Raw genomic sequence first — 21,531 nt, 5'->3', positions numbered from 1 at the left:
TTGTGATGTTTATTCTTATTAATATCAGTAAACGTGCCCATTGAATATTTTTCTCTTATTACTGCCACTAGTGACTACGTTATTCAACAAATCCAATCTTTCGTCAAGGTAAAAATTACATTAAAATGAACATTGGTAAAATTTGAATTTAAATTACTTCTTTCATGCATATATTTGTTTTATATGCTCGAAACGAATTTTCATACGGCACGCACGCGATCGGTCATCCAACGAAGAAGAATGCATCAGATTACCAGACACTTACAATATTCAAATAAATTCAGCTATCGGCCTGAAATTGGCCTACCGTTGCAAGTTTCATAGCAGTGCCATATATATATTTTTTATCATAAAATATATAAAATATAATAAATAAAGAATATCGTAATACCATCGAGATAAATGAGACAATGTCTCGGTTTCATTATAATCTGTTAATTCTCGTATCATCATTTTATATCAAAGTGATATGCGCTTCGGGAACGTAATTTTTAGCGATTAAATCTCTCGCAGATATTATTCACTCGGCGCTTGGAGATTTTCGAGTGACGCGGAATCACGGAATCTGGAAAAGTATACCCAAACCCATTCTGGTAGTTTTACGCTCTATTTCGCGTGAGCAAACTCGCCGGCAATTTTTCACGAAAATTAAATGTCACGTGAAATGAGTGCACGGCACATTCTCCAACTTGCTTCTTGATAAAGAATGGCTGATATTATTCTAATGGCGCTGTAGCCGCATCCTACATGATTCCACCATCAACCGTGCTCATCAGTCTTGTATGTCGTACGTTTTGTTTCACGAGGTTGCGAGGACGGTAAACGCAAACTGTACATTTCTATTAGATTGTTTTGCTCTTGCGCGCTGGATTTATTAATCGATAAAAGATATTCAGCGATTTCTCCCGTGTGAAAACCACCGTTTGAAAATACTCAGGGCAAGAAATGTTCAACATGTGACGCGTTAAAACACCATTTTCCAGCTGAACGTTTCATTTCGAAATTACTCGTAATCTTCATTCATCTAGTCTATTGAGAAGATTGCGTTCGAAACATTGTTTGTGTGCATATCGCACCTTTGTACGCCTTTTTTTACGATAAATGCAATATATTAGCATTAAAATCGTTCACCGTGTGTTGGAAGTTTTTACAACGCTTTGCTTGAAATACTATCTGTTTTTTAAGTGTGTGTGTGTGGGGGGGGGGCGTGTATAGGATAGCAATACGATAATATGCGTTATTTTTACATTGTTACATTTATCGTATTTCATTATTCTGCATTTTACATATAATATTTTTACAAGAAATTTCTTTATGCACTAATGTCAGTGACATCGCACGTGAATATGTGCGTTACGTATGCTGTTTTGAACCGAGATTGCAAAAACGATTTTGATGGTAAATGTTATACACGCCTCATATATTCATACATACGTTTATATCGGTGGTGGAGGTGATGCAGAGAGAAGGATACCGCGGGAAAGTTACAAACCAATTATTGTAATGTACAAAAATATAACAAAACCGCTGTCTCACGAAACAGAGATAAAAATGTATTCTCATAAAGTTTGACGGTACATCCCTCACGCAAAGAAAATACGAATATGTTAACATTTTGCCACTCCGTACAATTTGTGTTTCCCACGTGTTGTGTGGCTTCTTCAAGACACGCAAGTGAGACCACAAACGGGCTGTGGTGCGCATACACACAATGACTGTAAAAAATGACAGGTGAAAATAACTCAAACGAGGAGGCAATGCATGCCGCCGAAAGAACATGGTGTAGGAGGGGGCAAGAGAGAACAGACGGAGATAGGTGTAGACCGGACTAAGAAAAGTCGAAAATCTTAATTCGGGAGCGGTGCCGCCCCCGCAACGCGATGGGCGGTGACTCGCAAGCGCCGATTGGCCTGATTCAGGAAAGGGTGAGAGGTCTTGTACGGGGGTGGCCGAGATCTGCGCCGTGACGCTAGGACGGCGGCGTGTGCCGCCGACCGGTTCCACTGGGCCTTCTATGAACGTCAGTCGACGCCGGGCGTCCCAAGCGTGCGGTTGGAGTTGTCGTCGTTTCGCTCCCGGAACGAAATTGCACTCGGACTCTTTCAAAGAGTACATTTTAATCGACGAGAGAAAATTTACCGCGTTGCCACAGGCCACTCGTAAACGAGGACCTCGAGCAGAGGAATTAATTTCTCGTACATTTTACCATCTCATGACAGACTTGTTGACAATCGAGGGGAGTAATGTGATTTTGAATTTCGCTTCTTCCCGTTCTTATACCCGTTCTCTCTCGCTTGGCACACGAATCCTAGGATGCATTGGACGGACGTAGCTTTTTACAAAGTTCTGTAAGGCGTAAACTTGCATAGTCCTCTTGATGAGGAAACGCGCCACTTTGGAGACTGTTTTGCGCGACGAGTGTTCCGGAGTGCCGTCGAGCGTCTCCCAGTGACTGAAGAGACCTTTGCCAGTGAAACGATCGAATGCCAATACAGATCTTATGCGGATGATATTTGTGGTACCGGGTTTGTTAATCGGATATCGGTGATGCAGCTACATGCTGAAAAGAACAAGGGGACGACCGTCGATCTTTTACCAAGGATGGTGGCGGTCGTTGTTTTCGTTTGCCTTCTATTGCAGAATGGTTGGTCGACATTCGCAGCTTTCACCACTGGTAACGTTCAACCTATTCCATTCAATTATCAGTATCAGTCTTGTGTATTAAACTTGCATTATTATAGAAACAATATGTGTTTTAATCCTTTACACTCGAAGGTTTTCTTCGCTTTCATACTTATTCTTTCTTTTGGTCTTATCGCTTTTCGCCTTACGTGACGACTTGACGACGAGTCGCCTCCCAAGTGCAAAGAGTTAAGGCTGAGCACGCGTAAACTCTTAGCAACTGCCGACCTTTTGAACCAACAACGCCGCTCTATACGTCACGCATAACAATCGCGGAGTTCTATTTTCGGCAAGTACAAACTGCGGCGTTCCTATATTAACAGAGAATTATAATGAATTACAATATTCGTCGTTTATTTTGCGAAAATTTTCAGCATTGAAGAAAAATTTAATAAAAATGTCGCGCGTAAATGTTTACCGCGACTGTTTTATATAGTAACACTCAAGAGGATCACTTTGATAAAAAAGGAGTGATTACGCTGAGGATAATTTACGTTCGATATCATAATTCGATTGCCGCTCTTGTGATAGCTTGTAGCAACAGTGGTGATAGATGACTTGGTTTTGAGAGATTGCTACATAATTATTCTCACGATATTACGCATCGTATCATCATTCACTCTGCAGCGCAACGATTGTAACGCTTCGGTGCCATTACTAATTGTACGGTACCAGTTCTATAACCGATTAGCATTTGCATATATCGCAAAGTTTGTAACAATCTACATGTAAACCATGTACCAGCATATATCCCGCTGATGTCTCTCACGTTTATTTGTACGGTGACTTAAACGCGTACAGTTCGATCAGCGGGTAATCTCGGATTTAATTTTGGTCACGTTAAATGTGGCGCTGATGACAATGATGCACGGTACGTTTCGATGTATGATAACATTACCGCGTTCCACCACACGACGGAAATAAACTAGCAGAGTTGAGTGATGTCGATCTGATTATTTTTAGCGCAAGTCAATTCTTTTATTATTAAATTATTCATTACTTTTCTTTCTTTCAACTTTTAATGGGTAAGATGTAATTTTGTCAAGTTGAAATCTGCAACAACCATGAACTATAAAATACACGAAATCATCAATAACGTGCACGAATCGCGACGTGCACATCGCGAGACGCGATATATGTAGGATAAAACTGAAGCGCCGTGCACTCTTCCTCGCGAGCAATTGAGGTGATCATCGTCGTCCGGAATGACACATCTTTCCGGTCTCCCTCGTAAGCACCATCACAAAAAAGCTGCTCGAGGGGTTCTAATACCGAGCTTGCTGAAATTACGCTTCAATGGCGAAATTGCGCTAGGAATGAGCTACGTCCTGCGCGCGTGCTTCACATGCATAATTCATAAGCGAGGCGTCACGGTGAAACCTCGGGCGATAAATATTTTTTGAGGACGGAAGGATGTAAAAGTGCATGCAAATGAATCTGACTGTAATGCAGTGGCTGCTACTTACACGATATTAAGCTTGGCCGAGACACCTTCCTCTTCGCACTTCCCGTCTTTTACTCTCGCTTTATTACTTTTATTATTTCACATGTACCCTGATTAAATAGTAGAAATGGACGAGTAAAATTTTTCAAAGTGCCAGGACATGAAAATGGATGCAAATTGATGCTTCTTTGCGTTGATGTCATTTGTATCACGAATACGCGCCTCGTCGGAGACGCAAAAGTGATTTTCTTCCCTCATCTCGCTAGAGAGAGAGAGAGAGAGAGAGAGAGGGGGGGGGAGGGGAGAGAGAGAGGAGAATCTATTTATGTAAAATTTTTGTAAAATAATTTATATATAAAAGCTATATTATCATATAATTACTGTTACACATTGTGTAACAAAAACATTAAACTATGATGTCGCATTAAATGTTTAAATAGCAAATATTACCTTGGATATTGCGCAACAGTCGTAGATAATATATCGAATAATATATGATTACAGATCTTTACAGAGTCCAGATTAGAAACTGAAATTATATTATAAAAACAATGGACTAATCTATAATACATTCTTTTCCAGACCTTTTAGATCCATGCTTCTATCGGTTCAGTTTCAGTTTTGTAGAAAAAGACAACAATTGATCCAGTTGTTGGAATTGTCCTATCAAAATAAAGCAGATATACATTAGGTCGTTGCATAATTTCTATCGTATTTCGTGTGAAATATATCGTATTTCAGATGTCTGTTTTTGAACTGCGCTGCTAGATAAGATGCAAGGTGGCATATAACTAATCTAGCAGCGCAGTTCAAAACCAAATCCAATAATAATACTACCTTTCGTGAAAATCTTAGATAATTTTGCGCTTTTTTGTTTTGTTTTCTTTTCCAAAGCATTACGTGATCGACTAGTCATTGAAATTTACTAAAATCCTTCGGGTAGTACATACGTTTTGAACCCTTAGTATATTGCGTGGTGATTTCCAAATCCAATTCTCTTTACGTGCACACGCCGCACAGATTGTAGTTCTTGAAATCGGGATGGAGAGAGAGAGAGAGAGAGAGAGAGACTATTATCATCCCGGTAGCAGTCGCGGTGGATGCGAATTTTATACGGTGGTCATTCAGTTGGCATGTTACTGCCCTCGAGTGCAATCTCTTAGGTAGCAGAGTCATGTCGGATAGAGATAAATAGATCCCGGTGTGCCCGATGGAGAGTAAGGCCTTTCGTTATCTCCATATCTGATTGCCATAAACGACAAATAAAAGCACTTTAGTTGGTTACTGCCGATTGCCTTACCCCATCGTTGCGTTTAATATGTACTTGATGTACGAGGCCGATATCCACTCTGGCGCAGCTTCCGTTGCCTTGGTTGCGAGCTTATCTAATATCAATAAATTATTAAAGAAACTTGATAACAATCGCATATCGGAGCTCCTCGTTTCCATTCATGGGAATCTATCATTGGCGCGCACTTTTCTATCTTTAGTTGGTTCTCTCTCTCTCTCTCTCTCCCTTCCTCTCTCTTACTTTTTCTTTTTGTCCTCTCCTACACTGTATGCCAGAGGATATGCTACTTTCCCAACTGTTCTCCGCGAAATTATCTCGTTGCCTAAGGGTTGCCATCTGTTTCGATAGGGGAAGCCACCCCTAATTACGTACGGCGACAGTTGTAAGGGCGCTAAATCTAATATCTAGCGTTCAAGCAAGGGGTCTGCACTTTACGTGTCGAAAATACCAACGATTTCCATACATTTTGGTCCAATCTCGCGAGAGGCATTCATTTTCATATATAGCATAGATAATTATCACGCTTGTCTTTGGCTCTTTCGTTCAAGTTCTTTGAATTCTAAAACTACAATGAATCTAGTTGATGAATCTAAACGTTAATCTTGAAATACTTTTTTTGCATGTGTTCTATGATATATATACAGCACACAATTAATTATCAATATAATAGAATTGTATAACTGTGTTAAAAATGAAATTTTATCAAAAACTACTCCTGAAATTTTTAAAAATTTTATTTCTCTTTCAAAGCTCATTCTATAACAGTAAAATTTAAATTGTTTAAATTCCAAATAAATAAATGCAAGAAATCCAAGAATGTAAATATGAAAAGGAACAGCACACAAAAGTGGTGCGTTGCTTTAGTGGTGAAATTATCTTTACAGATGTCATACGACAATATATAATTCAAAAAAACATATTTTACAATAGTTACTCCGTGAGTTTCTTCTTCTTTTACCATTTTATTATTACCAGATTGCAGGGGATGTAATACAATATGTACAAGGTGCACAGGCACATGCATATGCAGGGAATATGTGCCACCTGCCTTTAAATGGAGTAAAGTGGGTAGGTGGAAGTCACTTCTGAACGTACACATGTTCGTGTACACATATAAACAGAAAGAGGGCTTCACATGCCACGCACTCCTGGGATTTTCGCTTCATGCATTTTATATTTCGGCAGACTTTGATTCCTAGACGGGCCACGCGGCTCACGGGAGTAATCCTTAATCTTTGATCGGAAATTATCTTTGATCATGGTTCAGACATTGGACGCTCTCTTTCGATCCTCTTCTTATCTCCTTATATCCCCTGGGTAGGTACTCGCATGTGGCAGGTACATCCTTGCGAGGGACAGAGATAAAGAGAGAAAGATAAATGGAGGGAAGGTAATAATTTATTACAAATCTAGTAAATGCAAAATTATATACTATATAATTTTGAATACCTTTTAAAATTTGTTACAATTGACTACTAGATGTTACAATCGTGATTAACTCTTTCTGGTGTTTTGAGAGGAAAAGATGTTTCGTGGTGCTCAAAATTCTCTCTACATTGCTCATTAAAATTTTCTAGCCATGCTTGTCAGCATTTAGCTTCTTTCCATTTCGTTCTTTTAGTGAGCTTTACCTTTACACGTGATGACAGACGTGATGACAATGCTAGCATTCTGAATTCTCTGATATTCCGCAGCTTAATCTGCTCGTGAAAGATTTGATCTCGCGATCTAGTGAAGCTCAGAGAGGGACGAAACTTGTAAAGGAAGGAATGAGAAAGAGAACACGCGTATGCGGGGGAGAAAAGAGTGAAGGAGGGTGTAAGGTGAGGAAAGGAGAGCATGTTTTCCAAGAAGAAATCCTCGCGTGAGCGATCTCGACTCGGCTTACCAAGTTGGCGAAATACTTGACGTTCTCTCATCCTCTCTCTCTTGCTCGTTCACCTCCCTACCTCGAATCAACTTGGCACCTCCGCTTTTGCCTCCCAACTCGCCTCTCCATTGCTTTTTTTCTCTTAGCTCGGCTGCGTGGCATGTGGAAGCAAAGCTTCCTCTTCCGTGGTCTGTTTCTCCTCTCTCCTCTCAGATATTTCAACCTATCCTGACTACTAACAACTTTTACTTATCTCATCATTTTCCAAAGGAGCCTGATATGTCCTGTTTCATTCTTCTTATACCGAGTATTTATTCTTATCTATCTCTTTCGTTTACATCGCTAAATTGCCAGATTACTTTTTCGACTTGTAATTTAAAGACATAAAATTATTTACAACTAAATTATTGTGTTTTTTTTACTGCAATCCTTCTCCATGCATCTGTACATGCAGTAATTCTTCATCAAAGCGTTTCTGACCCCTTTCCCTCCCCCGCTTGCCAACAACAACAGCAACCGTTTCCTTTAACCTCTCCAAAGACTTTATTCTTTTCTTTTTTTCGACTTTACTCCCCAACTTTTAGGATTGCCTCGAAAGAAGAAAACGTTAAGACAGTAGTCGTGGTATACGTGAGCCATTAATATTTGAGATTGCCGCAACCGGTTTCTGAATCTACTGGCAGAGCAAAGCTTCTGCGGCTACGCGGTTAGAGGGTGATAGCGGGCCACCGAGAAGTCCGTAGGGGGATTACAAATCTGGCCTTCGAGAGGTGCGCGGCGATTTATTGGCCTTGGAATCCACGTAGGGTCGGGCTTAAGGTACGGGCAATTGTGCGAAGCATTATTAACCCGAAGGCGTTAAAATAAGGGAGATGCGAAAATTGATATCGCTATTATCGTGCACGTTTGATTAAAATCTCGTTATTTGAAGCTTAATGTGACCTATTATTAATTTCTCATTTCTGATCAGTATGCCAAAACAGACATTATCAAGACACATGAACCAGTTTATCCCTCTTGCAACTCGTTTTCGACAATTTTTTTCATGAATATTTCAGAGTGGCTAATTGAGTAGATGCGAATCGCACAAATTGGCCAATTTCTTTGATGAATTTATGACTGGCGAAAAACAAGCTCGCAATTATTCATCATTTGCTGTCCGTTCAGATACATTCGTCACGAAACGGCACACGAAAAAGCGTGATCCAACGTTTCTGCCAATCTGCGTCAGAAGCATCCAAGATATTATGCCAACCGAGGATATAATTCTTATTACGTCGCGGCAGAGAGAGAGAGAGAGAGAGAGAGAGAGGGGGGGGGGCCTTCCTTTGAGAATTGCCGCCTTTCGCAATAGCAGCAGCTCTCTAACAAGGCAAAAAAGTACATTAATTGCGCGCTGTGTTGCGGTATTATTAAATTCTTATGGAAATGCAGGTATATACGGGGGGCCCATCTCATAAAGTTCGCCATTGTGTTATAAAATCTAAATAATTTCAAGTTCTCTAGTGCGAGGAAGGGGTAGACAGGGGAGAAGGAGGGGGACGAGGGAGGGGAAAGCGAACGGAGGAAAGAGGGGTCGGATTTTCACCCATCGCTTTCCTTCATTCACCGTCTGACGAGCGAGAATATCCAGCCGGGGGATATGCGAACTAAGGCAGGAAGATCGACCGAAAATAAGAAGAAGGATGACGAACGCGAACGGTGAGAGAACTAGAGGAGACGGGTTAAGACGTTCACGCCGCACGGTGCCGTGCAGATACAACGAAACTTAAAGCCAGCAGCAATCAGATATTCAAATTATGTTTACTAAATCAGCCCTCTTTGCGGAGATTTTCCCTTTTTTCCCTTCTTCCTTTCTTCCATTCGCCGTGCGTTCTCTTCTTTCGCTTCACCACCGCCAGCCTCGTTCGCTAGCTCGCTCCGCTCCTCCGCAAGAAGTTAACGGACAAGTTTGCTCCTGTTCGACTGCTGCCGAGTTAACAATTCGGTTAGGAAGTTAGGGTCCTTTTCCCATCCCATCTGCCCTCCTCCTCTCCCCTCTTCCTCCTCCCTGCTCTCGTTACCCCGTCACCTAACGTTACTCGCTCTGCGACCTTTTTGGCGCCGGCCAGTTCGATGGTCTTCTACTCGAAAGAGCTTGACTTCTCGTTACGCAGCAGACGTCAGACTTCGTGCTAGGAGTGAAAATCAGTAAATTCGTCGGGCGTCCGTTACTACCGGAATAACAGAATTCAAGAGCCGATTCGAGAGAGAGAGAGAGAGAGAGAGAGAGGAGCAGCAAATAGCGCACCACGTTGCGGACAAGATCCAAGTTTTGCGAGGCGAGTTGGAACTTTTTGCTGAACCTTCCGCGATATCTCTTTTATATGACATCACATGTCATTTTTCTCACACCGCACTCAGGACGGAGACGAACGTTTACGCGATTGTTTCGCGCCGTTGCATCAAACATTCCTTGTGCATAAACGATTACCGAAAGATTTCCGATAAAAACGAACACCTGAACAAACGTAAGGCCTGTCACAGACATTTTCCTGGATGTACCTGTAGCCAAGAGTTTTCAAAAATGCATGACGTCGTGATACATGTAATTACGATCCTTGACGTTCTCGTTTTCAAGTAAGAAATAGTTCTGCGAAAAGATGACTTCTCGCGTGGAATATTTTATTACGACAATGTTTCTCACTTGACGCTCCACTTGATACTTTATTTTATCTTAAAATCCCTTGTGACATTATTTCTATTGACATAACCAAGAGACAATAGTGTCTCGTGCCAAGTTTAGAATCAAGTGTGGAATCAATGGTGAAATGGACCGTGTGCATTTACGCGAAGCATCTAGTTGAGCGGAGGCATGATTATCGACTGTAATGGTCGATAGCCCGAGATTCCTTTATGTCATAAAATTATTCCCATTACGTCATATGCCGTATGAGAGGAGATATTCCATCGCAAATGCTGAAATAGCCAAGTTCAATTTCATAAATTTGGAAACGTTGCCCAGTGAAGTATACACTTTAGCTCTATGATGCTAAGTATCTACGCGACAGCAGCTAAAGGTGACAGCTAAAGAGACTGGGTGTTAAGTAACGTGTCATTAATATTAACACGTCAAACTGTGGGTCATATATGTTATTGTACAATCGAATCGATGCAATGATATTGTCTGTTGACCTTTATAGCTTAGTGCTCCCTATTCTAGGTTTCCATCTTCTCCTTCATTAGCTGTCATCGCGCGCGAAACGCAGGTGACGGATGTAGGTTGACCATGTATGTACGGATTGCGCGTCACAGATATGAATAAAAATAATAAAAGATTTATGCACTGCAGCTTTACGGTAGAAATTTAACTCTACATTTTAAGGATATTAAACGTCGAGGAAAGACCAATGTGATTCCATATGCAATTTTAAAAAAAATCATTCAAGCATTCATTTTGTTCAAAGTAATATTCAGTAACTGTATTTAACTAAGTAACAACTAATTGATAAATTAACATTTGTTATATAATATGTTGCAAATGCTGAGTTTTTATCGCAGTTACATGTATGTACATGGATATCTGTCATTTGCGCTATTCATTTATTTTGGTGCTAATTCTCGCACTGGTTGTTGTACAAGACAAAGACATAAAGTGGAAAATTAGGCTTCAACTATCTATGAAATGTCAATTTCAATTGCCAGCATGAAGGCACTTAACTGTGCATGTTAATGTACAAGTGGAAAGTTTTCTTAGAACAGAACTGATCCGTTTGCTCGTGTTTCTTATTTCGAAAAATAATCTTTAACTTAATCTCTTATTTTTCCCCACGGGCAAATAGTTACATAGATATCTATCCTCTGAAATCCTATACAGGCAGTATACAATACAATACAACAAGCAAGAGGGGATCTTTCTCCCTTTCTAGCAAATGTTGCACCCCCTATTCGTGGTCGAGAGCCCTGCAAATGGAATGAGTTTAGACTGTCGTTTACCCTCATTCCGAAACAGTAAAGAAAAACTTACCCTGAAATATTTATTTAAAATTCAGCTCGTGTTGGAAAGTTAAACCTTCAGTTTTATTTCACTACCTCCTCCAAGTAATTTTACATTTGATGGCGTACTTTTATCACGATTTGTTCAGTTACGAGTGAAACGCTTGTTTAATGTACCATTATTTCGGAAGAATATAAAATGAACAAGATTGTTAACATAATTAGTGAACCTACCAAGTGAAATCGGAAAATGATGGGATATCGTTCCAGTAATACAGTGAACAGCTGCTATTGCAAATTGAGTATTTTACCAAGAGATATATAACAAATATTTGATATAATTAACCGTTGAAATGTATACGTTTGATCATTTTTCGTCAGTTTCTTTCGTCATCGTATGCATGAATATATGAAATTTGTATTTGTGATTTATTAACTTTTTATATGGCTTTTATGTACTCTTAAAATAAAAATTGTTTATCATCATCAAACTTTGTATGATTATTCTGCTCACTTTGAAAGGAAAAAAAAGACATACGATAGTCTAAAAATCTTGGAACTGTTCTTCTATTTATTATAGAGAAAAACGTTTTAGAAAAAAGGAGATTAATCACTTTTTTATTTAAAAAATAATTTTCTTTTGTAGCAATGTACGTTTATCACATTTCATATTTCTCTCATAAGTACAAACATAGATTCGTTGTTGTACGATGAAATAACACGAGCTCTCACTTCGGATTACAGTAGATGTTTGCGTTTTATTAATATCTGCATTTTTAATTTTGTCGCGTATTCCTACAATATTACATCGCAGAGAAAAAAGACTGTTTATAACTAAAAAGTATAAAGTATAAAGAGAATATATATGTATATATATACTCTGTACGTACGATCTCTCTTTCTATACCTTTTCAGTGAGTGAAGTACGCTGCAATACACGCGTCTTTTAACGTGTCTATTTGCATACTTATCTTGCTCATACGTTGCTCTTTGTTATCACGTGAAAGGTAATTTATCAGTGACACATCATTAACGTGGTATCAATTTGCAGTCGATTCCGTCGTGAAATCCTTCGTCACGCGTCACATCGGTTTCGTCTACGGCGCCAGGTCCATTCCCCAGCTTTTTCACGTTTCTGCGAGTCGACCGAGTTATAAATATGATAATACACGTGGCGCAAGCAGCAGTCACGAAATAACCCCTTTCGATTCGTCCCTACTCCGCCAGCACTCTTTGCCTTCTATGCTTCCATCGCTTTCCGTCGCCTGTCGAAAGGAACTTATCCTTATCGACCGTCATGTATTACTCGTCGTCTTCTTTCGCCGCTTTACGATATTGGAAATCCGAAAACGCGAATTAAAGTTCCACCACCGTTCCGGCATCGACGCGACATCCCCTACGAGTAGACTACTCTACCGAGCGTCCCGACGCGATACCATCGTTGCGGCAGACACCATCTGCATCCGTGAATCGAATAAGTAAAGAATGCGCAAATCGATCAATCCAATCGGTTTATAAAAAGCCTTATTTCCGATTTGCAGATATACTAATCGATTTGTCATGTTTGTAATAAACAACGAATGACATGAACCTTTTGGCAAGTTAGTCAGAGCCATGTCAAGAGATCATCCCTAATCTTAACATTTACCTTGATTTACAGTTTGTCAACAATCAGAAGTAAATAATAAGTTTTAATTAGTATCAACTTCCAAAGAAATATCTAGTTGTAAAATGCTCAGTATCGAGGGAATTGGGAGATGCAAGTACGAAACTAATTTTTACGTTAAAATCATTAAACGTTATGTAAATTATATTATCGCAAGTCCAATCAAATTCAATTTATGCATCACGCATTTTAACATAAATTAAATAGCGTTTCTCAATTTGTCGCGATAGCTTATTTACATGCCGTGAAAATTACATCTCAATGAACATCGAAAGTACTGCTTGCTGACTACAAGATATACAAACTAGAATTGCGCTGTAACGATTTAATAATTTTAGAGTTGCTGCACACGTCTCTTATTTTTATTCTAAATATAATGATGCGAGAATGCATTGTTATCTTTATAGGATCTCTCATTTGACTCGAATAGATGACTGTTGATGAATGTACGCTTCACTTGGTCAAAGTCAGCAAAATAAACAAAATATTAAGCTGCAGAAAATAAAATCCCACAATCGGTATACTTTCTTCCTATTGATATTGCGGATATCTCATCAATCTCGATGAACCGATCAGCACAATGTACATGTTACGGTCCTGTTCTTGTTGAAGAGGACATGGATGCGCACTCAAGCGTCCACAGAGGCCAGTACCGATCCTTTGAATGCACCATTTACACGATAAATACAAACACTGTAGCCCATTAGAATAATTAGTCTTGCCCTGCAGCCGCTGGGTGTGCATAGCGCGCGCCCTCAACGCAATTAATCCGACTTTATAGAAAGTTTTTTTTGCTCGTCTTTCCGAGTTTTGCAAGGGTAAAGCTTTCCAAGCCTTTTTTACAATATTTTCCGCGAGAGCTTTCTTTTTCTTCCCGTGGATCTTGGAAATTACAAATTTACATGCTCATTACTTTAGTAGGCGAATTTTCTAATTACACCCTAATTATTTAAATAATTAATCTTGACGTATCAATTGCCGCAGTTTATCTTACCACAGGCACTTTACCCTCTCCCTCCTTCTCTCTCCCTCTCTCTCTCTCTCTCTCTCTCTTTCTCGTTCTCGCTCTTTTATCACGAAAGTTTGAAAAAGCTTATATTGAAACGAAATTTATGAAAATTTTAGCAGAAAGACACATTCATTCCTGCACGAATATATTTTTATAAACCAAGTTTGCTGCGCAAATATTACGCGGGTTTGCACAGCTGGTGGTGGTTTCTAAAATATGCAGCAGAATTCACGAACGCGCATGCCATAACGTCTTCGCTATTCGGCCGTTTGTTATGTTTCAATTATTGTTCTGATATTTCAAAGGAATAATTGTTGACTTGCTACGTGGAATTATTCGGAATTATCCACGTGAATTCTCTCGTCAGACTTGACATGATTTTTCTGGAACTCGATAATCGTCGTGGAATGATGCAACAATAATGCAGTAACACAAAACCTGCGAAGAGTCGTAACGAAAAATTGTCCAATCACATTTATCCTCAAGATCACAGTACAGTAGTAAATGTGTGTGGCAATTCCATTATAACGAAATTCATACAAAGTCGGCCAATAAAAGAAAAAAAGTTGCCTTTCCTTGCGCGTTAAACCTTTTCCAAGGCATCCCGATGCTCGTCGTCGCATAGCAGTGCGTCATACACAGCAGGAGCTAATCCTTTCTTTGCCATTCATTTTAATTTCATTAAACGAGCTTAGACGTGTATGCCCGCGCGTAGCAGTCGGTCGTTCGTAATATTCTCCGTAGCTCAGAATACCTACGTATCCACTCTATTTATTCATCCGCGTAATTCACAACCGGAAGGTGCTCACCGACCGGAAACGCATACACGGATGTGGCCATTGTTATTCGCCCTCGTACCGGAGCACCACCCTCAATCCTGGCTCGTCGTCCACCAATCATCCCCGCGGACCTTCCCGTGGCTGGACTTTCTTTCAGCAAGCGCTAGAAATACGGCTCCGTTTACACAGCCAGCAAACTTCGATCTCTCGGAATCGTCTCGAGCTGAAGACTCGAGGCTTCTCCTGCGCGTTTTTGTCGCCGCCGATTTAACGCGTGGCTTTGCGCGAAAAACTGATCGAGCTCGATCAATAGTACATCGATAATTCGGTTAACGCGAAAATAATGTTGCAGTCAAGAAATAGCCATTGGAAATGCAATAAAAACGATTACGGCGAGGAAATCCACGTGTATACATCATCGCGTTCGATAAAAATAAACGCGAAAGAATGCTTGCATTTATCATTTATTTATGATATATTGCAATAATAAAAGCACGGGGGGCTTATTGACGTGGAATGTATTTTTAACAGTATCGAGTTGCCAAAATCGTATTCTCTTCAATTAAAATCTCTTTTGAAAACATTGCATGTTATTAATGAATTGCATGTGCATTAATAATTTACGCAGCGCGACGGAATTTTTATTTATATTGTCACATTAACGTGTCTTTGGATAGCGATTTATACCGAGATATTTATAACGAGCTGCATATCATTTAATAGTTCGGATCAAAATTGGAGCGCTCAATTTTACGTAAAAGTTTCACTGTCATGAGTGTTGATGTAGATCAAAATGTTTTCTTCATATATATATGTATAATATTTTAAAATATTGATCTGTTGACTCATCTTGCAATCAGATTAATTGACCCTCTTTCATTGCGCTATTCACGACCTATAAATGTAGATATATTCATGTATATTCCGTATTGATTGGTCACATTGAAAGCATTGCTTCAATCGCCTGCTATTTTATCAATTATATATGTATTTATATATACATATACAAATTTCGCGTACTAGCAAAATATACTTTGACAGTACCAATAAAGAGTATTTAGTAGTAATTGCATCAATACTGTCCAACATTTTTATTTGCAATTATCTTTCGATGCTAGCTTATTAATCAAGATTATTAAGACTAAATTATGTACATTCGTATTTAATAAACATTATTTATTTCTGTCGTCATTATAACTATATAATATAAATGAAAACACATTTTGAGAAGCACTGATTTGTTTCACATATAATGTTGACTTGTAAATTATATAATAAAAGAAAGAAAGAAGAAGGGTATCACGTAATTATTAGTATGTAATAAATTGATAAATAACAATTAATTGTTAATAAAAATCATCTGCTTTTTATGTTTGTATGTCACCTTTCACTTGGAAACTTGTCAATTTTGCATGGATTTACAGTTATTGCTATCACTCCAACAATAATCTTAGTAAAGGCGAATTAAAAGAAGCAAGGAAGACAGAGAGTGCATCTTTAAAAAAGTAATTATGTGTGTTATAAACTATCCTTTGGCGTTCGATATTCGATTCGATTCGAGTTTCAGTCTTTGAAAAATAAAAGTGATAATGAAGTTAAAACGCCTCGTTATCGGAATTCCTCCTGCGGAGGATTTCACATTTTCCACATCGGTCTCGCTTGTCGTACGTTGAAATGATATGCGCCGGGGCAAAATCCGTCCGTAAAACATTCGGGTAGCGGGGGACCAAACGCCGGGAATAACGCGCATTATTACATAATGTGATATTCGACATCGACATCGTGTGTACCATCTAACAATCACGTATCGACCATATGCCGCCGGCTGTTTTTAGGAAACAGAGAGCACCGCTGCCGACCGAAATTCTACCGCGAGCAAGGAATTACGATCTTTATTTGCGTACGTTCGTTACGAGAGTGAATCCCGAGTTCGAATCTCGAATCGTTTTGTTTGCAGTGCACTCGTGATATTGACGTAGCGCAGCGACAGTCGGATAACGTGTACAATTATACCTGCCGTATCAAACCATTTTCCAAACTATTTGCGGCTTAAGAATTAATATGTCTTACTAATTAAAAAGAGGCGATTTCTCGCCGAACTTACAAAGTAATTAGCTACTAAACATACCGAATTAAATTCAATCGTACACTAGAACCAAATTGACACACATTGCTAAACATACATTATTAAACGGCTCAACTATTTTATTTCAGCAGCATCACTTACACAGTTCAACAACAAAAAAAACACCGGAGCAAGACTAGTCGTTTCTTGTAGTTTTTTTTGGATGCTGAACACGAATCTGATTTCCAAATTGCTCCATCACGTCACAATTTTGAGAAATTTGCAATTAAAGTTGCAAAAAAGGGCTATTTTGATGAACTTCATCATATTATAGCTACAAAATGTGACGTGCTGAAGAAGTTTAATTGCAGTCAAAATAAAGTACGTTGTTAGGAGTGTCCAAAAAATTATAAAAAACAACTAGTCTCGTTCCGGTTTTCGAAAAAAATCATTTTTTGTTGAACAGAGTTATTTAATATACCTACGTATATACGTGAGGTTTTTCTTCTACACAAACACACGCACATACATACACGAATGAGCTAATAAAAAATAATTATTCTCAAATTGTAATTATGCGGATTAATAAAAGGGATCTTTTTAAACAATTGAAATTGCTGATTGCTTCGATAATTAATTAATTGCTTTTGTGCCTACCAGATGCATTAACGCTCGAACAATGTATAATTATTGCTATTACGACTTTACGTATTCTCGTTTCATTAATTTCACGAGATTTAAGAAAAGCACAGGACGCTATTCGTCATGAGCTTAAACAATGTCTAGCGATTTAAGCGCGGATAGTGCTATGTGTGTATGTACACACACACACACACACACACACACACACACACTCCATTATTTGACCGGCTTCATAACAGCCAGATTTTATCTGCAATCTCCAGATTATCGTTATAAGTCACGCTGATTCGTTAACGTCGAGTGCAATTATAGAGAGTAACTGGAATGCATCATATCCAGCATAATGCTTAAACGCAGTGGTCTCAATTTAATCAGGACACGTTTGTATTGTTCGATAATTGCAATCTGGACTGTCGAGGCAAACTGTTACCAAGCAGTCAAAGAATTTTATCGCTCATAATATTAATATTGTTTTGTAAGTCAAACATGAGGGTGAGTGGCATTTCAAGATGTAATAGAGCACAAATTACATATATGTATACAGGGTGTCTGACATAAGGCGAAAAACCTCTCGCTCACAGGCCCACTTCCCTCGCTATCAATCGCGTCCGCTGAATTAACGAACTTTCTTTACTTAATTACTCGAAATTTTACGTGTTGTTTGCAAAATGGTACAGGACTTTTTACTTCAGTTTGATGAGATCTACCTGTGGATGAAAGGTTTTTCGCCTTATGTCAGACACCCTGTATATTACTTTTCTAGGTATTAGATGCACAAATTAATTCAGTGCCTCTACTTTTAATTATTATATAAGTCTGCTTTAGATTCGAATATCTTTTCGCCGTTTAGTGGGTTTTGATGTGTCAACTTTACAGTTTAAGGGGATCCTGGAGTCGTCTGTTTTATCATGAAATTCATTCCGATCAAACTTTTTTTCTTTATTTTTTAGAGGCACCTTTTCGACCCAAATTATTTACCTAGTTAATGACCTAATATTTCATCATTGAGAAATTGTTGCCAAATTGTCTGAAATATCAATGGCTATAGTTGAATATAAAGAGACACATATTCGAGTAGCCCAAAACTCTGCAATCTCGGGTGCTCTTGCCTTCGATTTTTCCAACTGCCAGTGTTTACTCTATGTCGTACAAACAATGTATGTGCCTCTTTTATTTAGCTGCCCAGCGACATGGTAAGAGTGAGCGAAAAAACAGAGACGCAGAAAGAGGAAAAGAGAACGAGTGAAACAGCAGAGAAGAGAGAGAGAGAGAGAGAGGGAGAGGGAGAGGGAGAGAGAGATTTAGAGACAGAGTAGATGACAGGGCAAAGGATAGAAGAGGGCAGAAATAGAAAGAGAGAATCAAAGAAGAAGAGGGTACAACGGTAACACACAACGAATATAACGGGTAGACGAACAGCAAGGATCGCCCGACGATTTCGCAGGATTTCGTAATTGAAACGCTCCTTCGAGGTAGGAGACCAGTGAGAAGCACGGCAGACAAACGCCGTTTTCCCTCCCCATCGTCGACCTTTTATTCTCCGTCTTCAAGTAGCTACAGAGAGAGCGAAGTTAACGGAATGTCCGGTTATTTCGGTAGTGTATGCTTGCTCTTTTTCTTCATCTGTGTCTACCGTACTCTCTCCCGTCTCTCTTTTCGCTTCCATTTGTCTCTTTCTCACTTTCGTTAGATTCCTAAGCCTCATCGTTCTTTCCCTTCCTACATAGCACAACGTAGTGTGCCATGTACGCGTATAATTAATTTGCGTATTCTTGTATTTTTCTTTGCTCTTCTCGCGCTTTCTTTGATTCGTCACTTCTTGCACACTGTACGCAAACTGTTCTCTTCTCATTTCCGCAGACGCGAGAAACACGTGCAGTGATTACAAACATAATTTGTTAAATGTTGCACACAATCCCAAGTATTCAGACATTTCTTAAACTTAGATCTTGGCTAAATATAAAAAGTACAAGAAATACGTTTATTTTAAACTTCTACTCCCAATTCGAACGCTTTAACATAAAAAGACTATACAATAACGAGCTGTTTAAAAAAATAATAATTAGTTTCATGTTTAGCTTTTTAACACTTTTGATAAGTAATAATGGAATTTGAAAATTTAAATTAAAATTAAAGATTTAAATTATTTAAAATTATTAAAATTTAAATTAAAGATTTATATCGTATATGTAATATAACATATATCCGAGTTTTAACAGAATGTTAAAACCGTTAAAACCTTTAAATAGCGCTCGAGTAGATCAACCGCATCTTGTAATCTTGCTTCACAGGTGTACCATCATTTCTTCGCGACGGCATTTTCGTTTTGATTTTAGTTCTACTGCAAAATTCCCTCGCGCTTCCCTACTCCCTCTTTTTCCCTTTCTTTCTCTTTCACACACACTACACTCTCGCGTACGTACACGTACGCACACTGGTGTTGAAATCTCGACAGTTGGGGCACACTGAACAAAGACTATTTCTTGGCAAATAGTCACATAGCGTCTGTTAATGAACAGTCTTGGCCAATTTTAGATGTTGAACACGGACCGGCAAGAAGTAAGAATAACCGGGCAGGACGTGTAACTGTTGCTTTATTCTGTAAGAAAACATTTTTCTAAAAGACATTTTCTCTCTCCGATTTTTTAGATAAGCAACTTTTTTTTCATTGCTGTAAAATACTGTACTTTGTTACCGTATTATGGCCAAATTGTAAGAGCAACACTAATAAAGCTGTGGCAATGTAAGTGGTACATGTATGTAACAGTGTTCCTGAAAGGATTAATACGCGTATAAATAACAATTATCTTTTAATTTGCTCAAGTACAAGCAGAGATGTTTATCAGTAGGTAAATGTAAATATATTCACGCTATACGTGTCGGCTAAAATTAATTTTCCGTAATTAAATGTAAATTAAAGCGATTAACATGAAAAAGGATTATGGAAGAAAAAATTAATATGAAATTTGTTGAGCAAGCAACATATTTTTAATAATCAGGAGGACATGCTTACAGTCGTTTCGATATACAGCGCAAAGCAAAAACGTAATGCTTGTATTTTTCGGCTCTGCATTCTTAAATTAATTCCCGTTGGTAAATTTAATCGCTTAGTAATTTAGATAATTATTATTTATCTATTTGTGTAATGTATATACGTGTGTGTGTGTGTGTGTGTGTGTGTATGTGCGATATTTATTACGAGCGAAATACAAATACCTTTTCATTCAAAATAAAGTTATTTACGAGTAAAACTTTGTTCCTCGTTTGTTGCTCGTTATCTGCAAATTTGCTCAACTCTAATCAGTTGTGATATTAAATATATTACCATACTAATTACGAATATAACAAAATAATATAATAGATGGTATATATTTTGTGGGAAGCAGCAGCTTGAAATATTTGATAATGCAACTTTGTCAGGTGGATGCTTTTCGTTCAATTATCGCGTATTGGAATGAATAGGCGCGTGAAAACAGCCATTTCGTCCTACGGCAATGGTGCGCAATGTATCTGCATTCGGATACCAATATAAATCACACATTGTCAGCGATTTGAGATTCTACGGGCTCCTCCCTCACGCGCGTGCCTTATTATTCTACCCTCGTGGAAATTTCTCCCAATGCCGCGGATGAATTTTATTGCATTACTTGATTGCGCCATCAGTACAATTTCCTCCGTGCTACCTCCATATTTTTCGTATTAGCAATAATTTCGTGATATTTTCGATGCCATAATATTTTACAGTAATTTACATTTACTTAATGAAATTTAACAAAGATATATCTACACCATATATATGTATTGTAATATATAATATAAATATTTAGATTATAGATTATAAGATTATCTTACATTACGTACATATACATCTCACGAGAATTATGCGTGAACGTTGTTTATTCTGTCACACACATACACACATACTTGTTAATAAACAATATCATTAAAATAAAATAATCGTTAAAAACTTTTTGACAATAAGAGAGTTTTCCATCATTTAATGCATATACATATCTGACCACTTAATACAAAATAAATTTCTAAAATTATTTCTGGATTATTATTTTCGAAATATGAAATTAAATTATTAATCTGTTCATTAACTTAC

At 38.4% G+C, this 21,531-nt stretch overlaps 1 protein-coding gene across 1 annotated transcript in view; it reads left to right on the top strand.

Moving 5' to 3' along the window:
- The first annotated feature begins 2,007 nt into the window (after nucleotides 1-2,007).
- LOC105276843 (lachesin) overlaps nucleotides 2,008-21,531 on the top strand; it is a 215,377-nt gene continuing 195,853 nt past the window's right edge. Inside the window, exon 1 of the mRNA XM_020030888.2 lies at nucleotides 2,008-2,674. Within this exon, the coding sequence (XP_019886447.1) occupies nucleotides 2,548-2,674 (127 nt within the window). The 5' untranslated portion in view covers nucleotides 2,008-2,547. The remainder of the gene's footprint in view (nucleotides 2,675-21,531) is intronic.

This window comes from Ooceraea biroi, chromosome 3 (genome assembly GCF_003672135.1).
Source record: "Ooceraea biroi isolate clonal line C1 chromosome 3, Obir_v5.4, whole genome shotgun sequence".
Classification (NCBI taxonomy): Eukaryota; Metazoa; Arthropoda; class Insecta; order Hymenoptera; family Formicidae; genus Ooceraea; species Ooceraea biroi.
The sequence above is the reverse complement of the archived record's forward strand: the minus strand, read 5'-3'. Positions and strand labels throughout refer to the sequence as shown.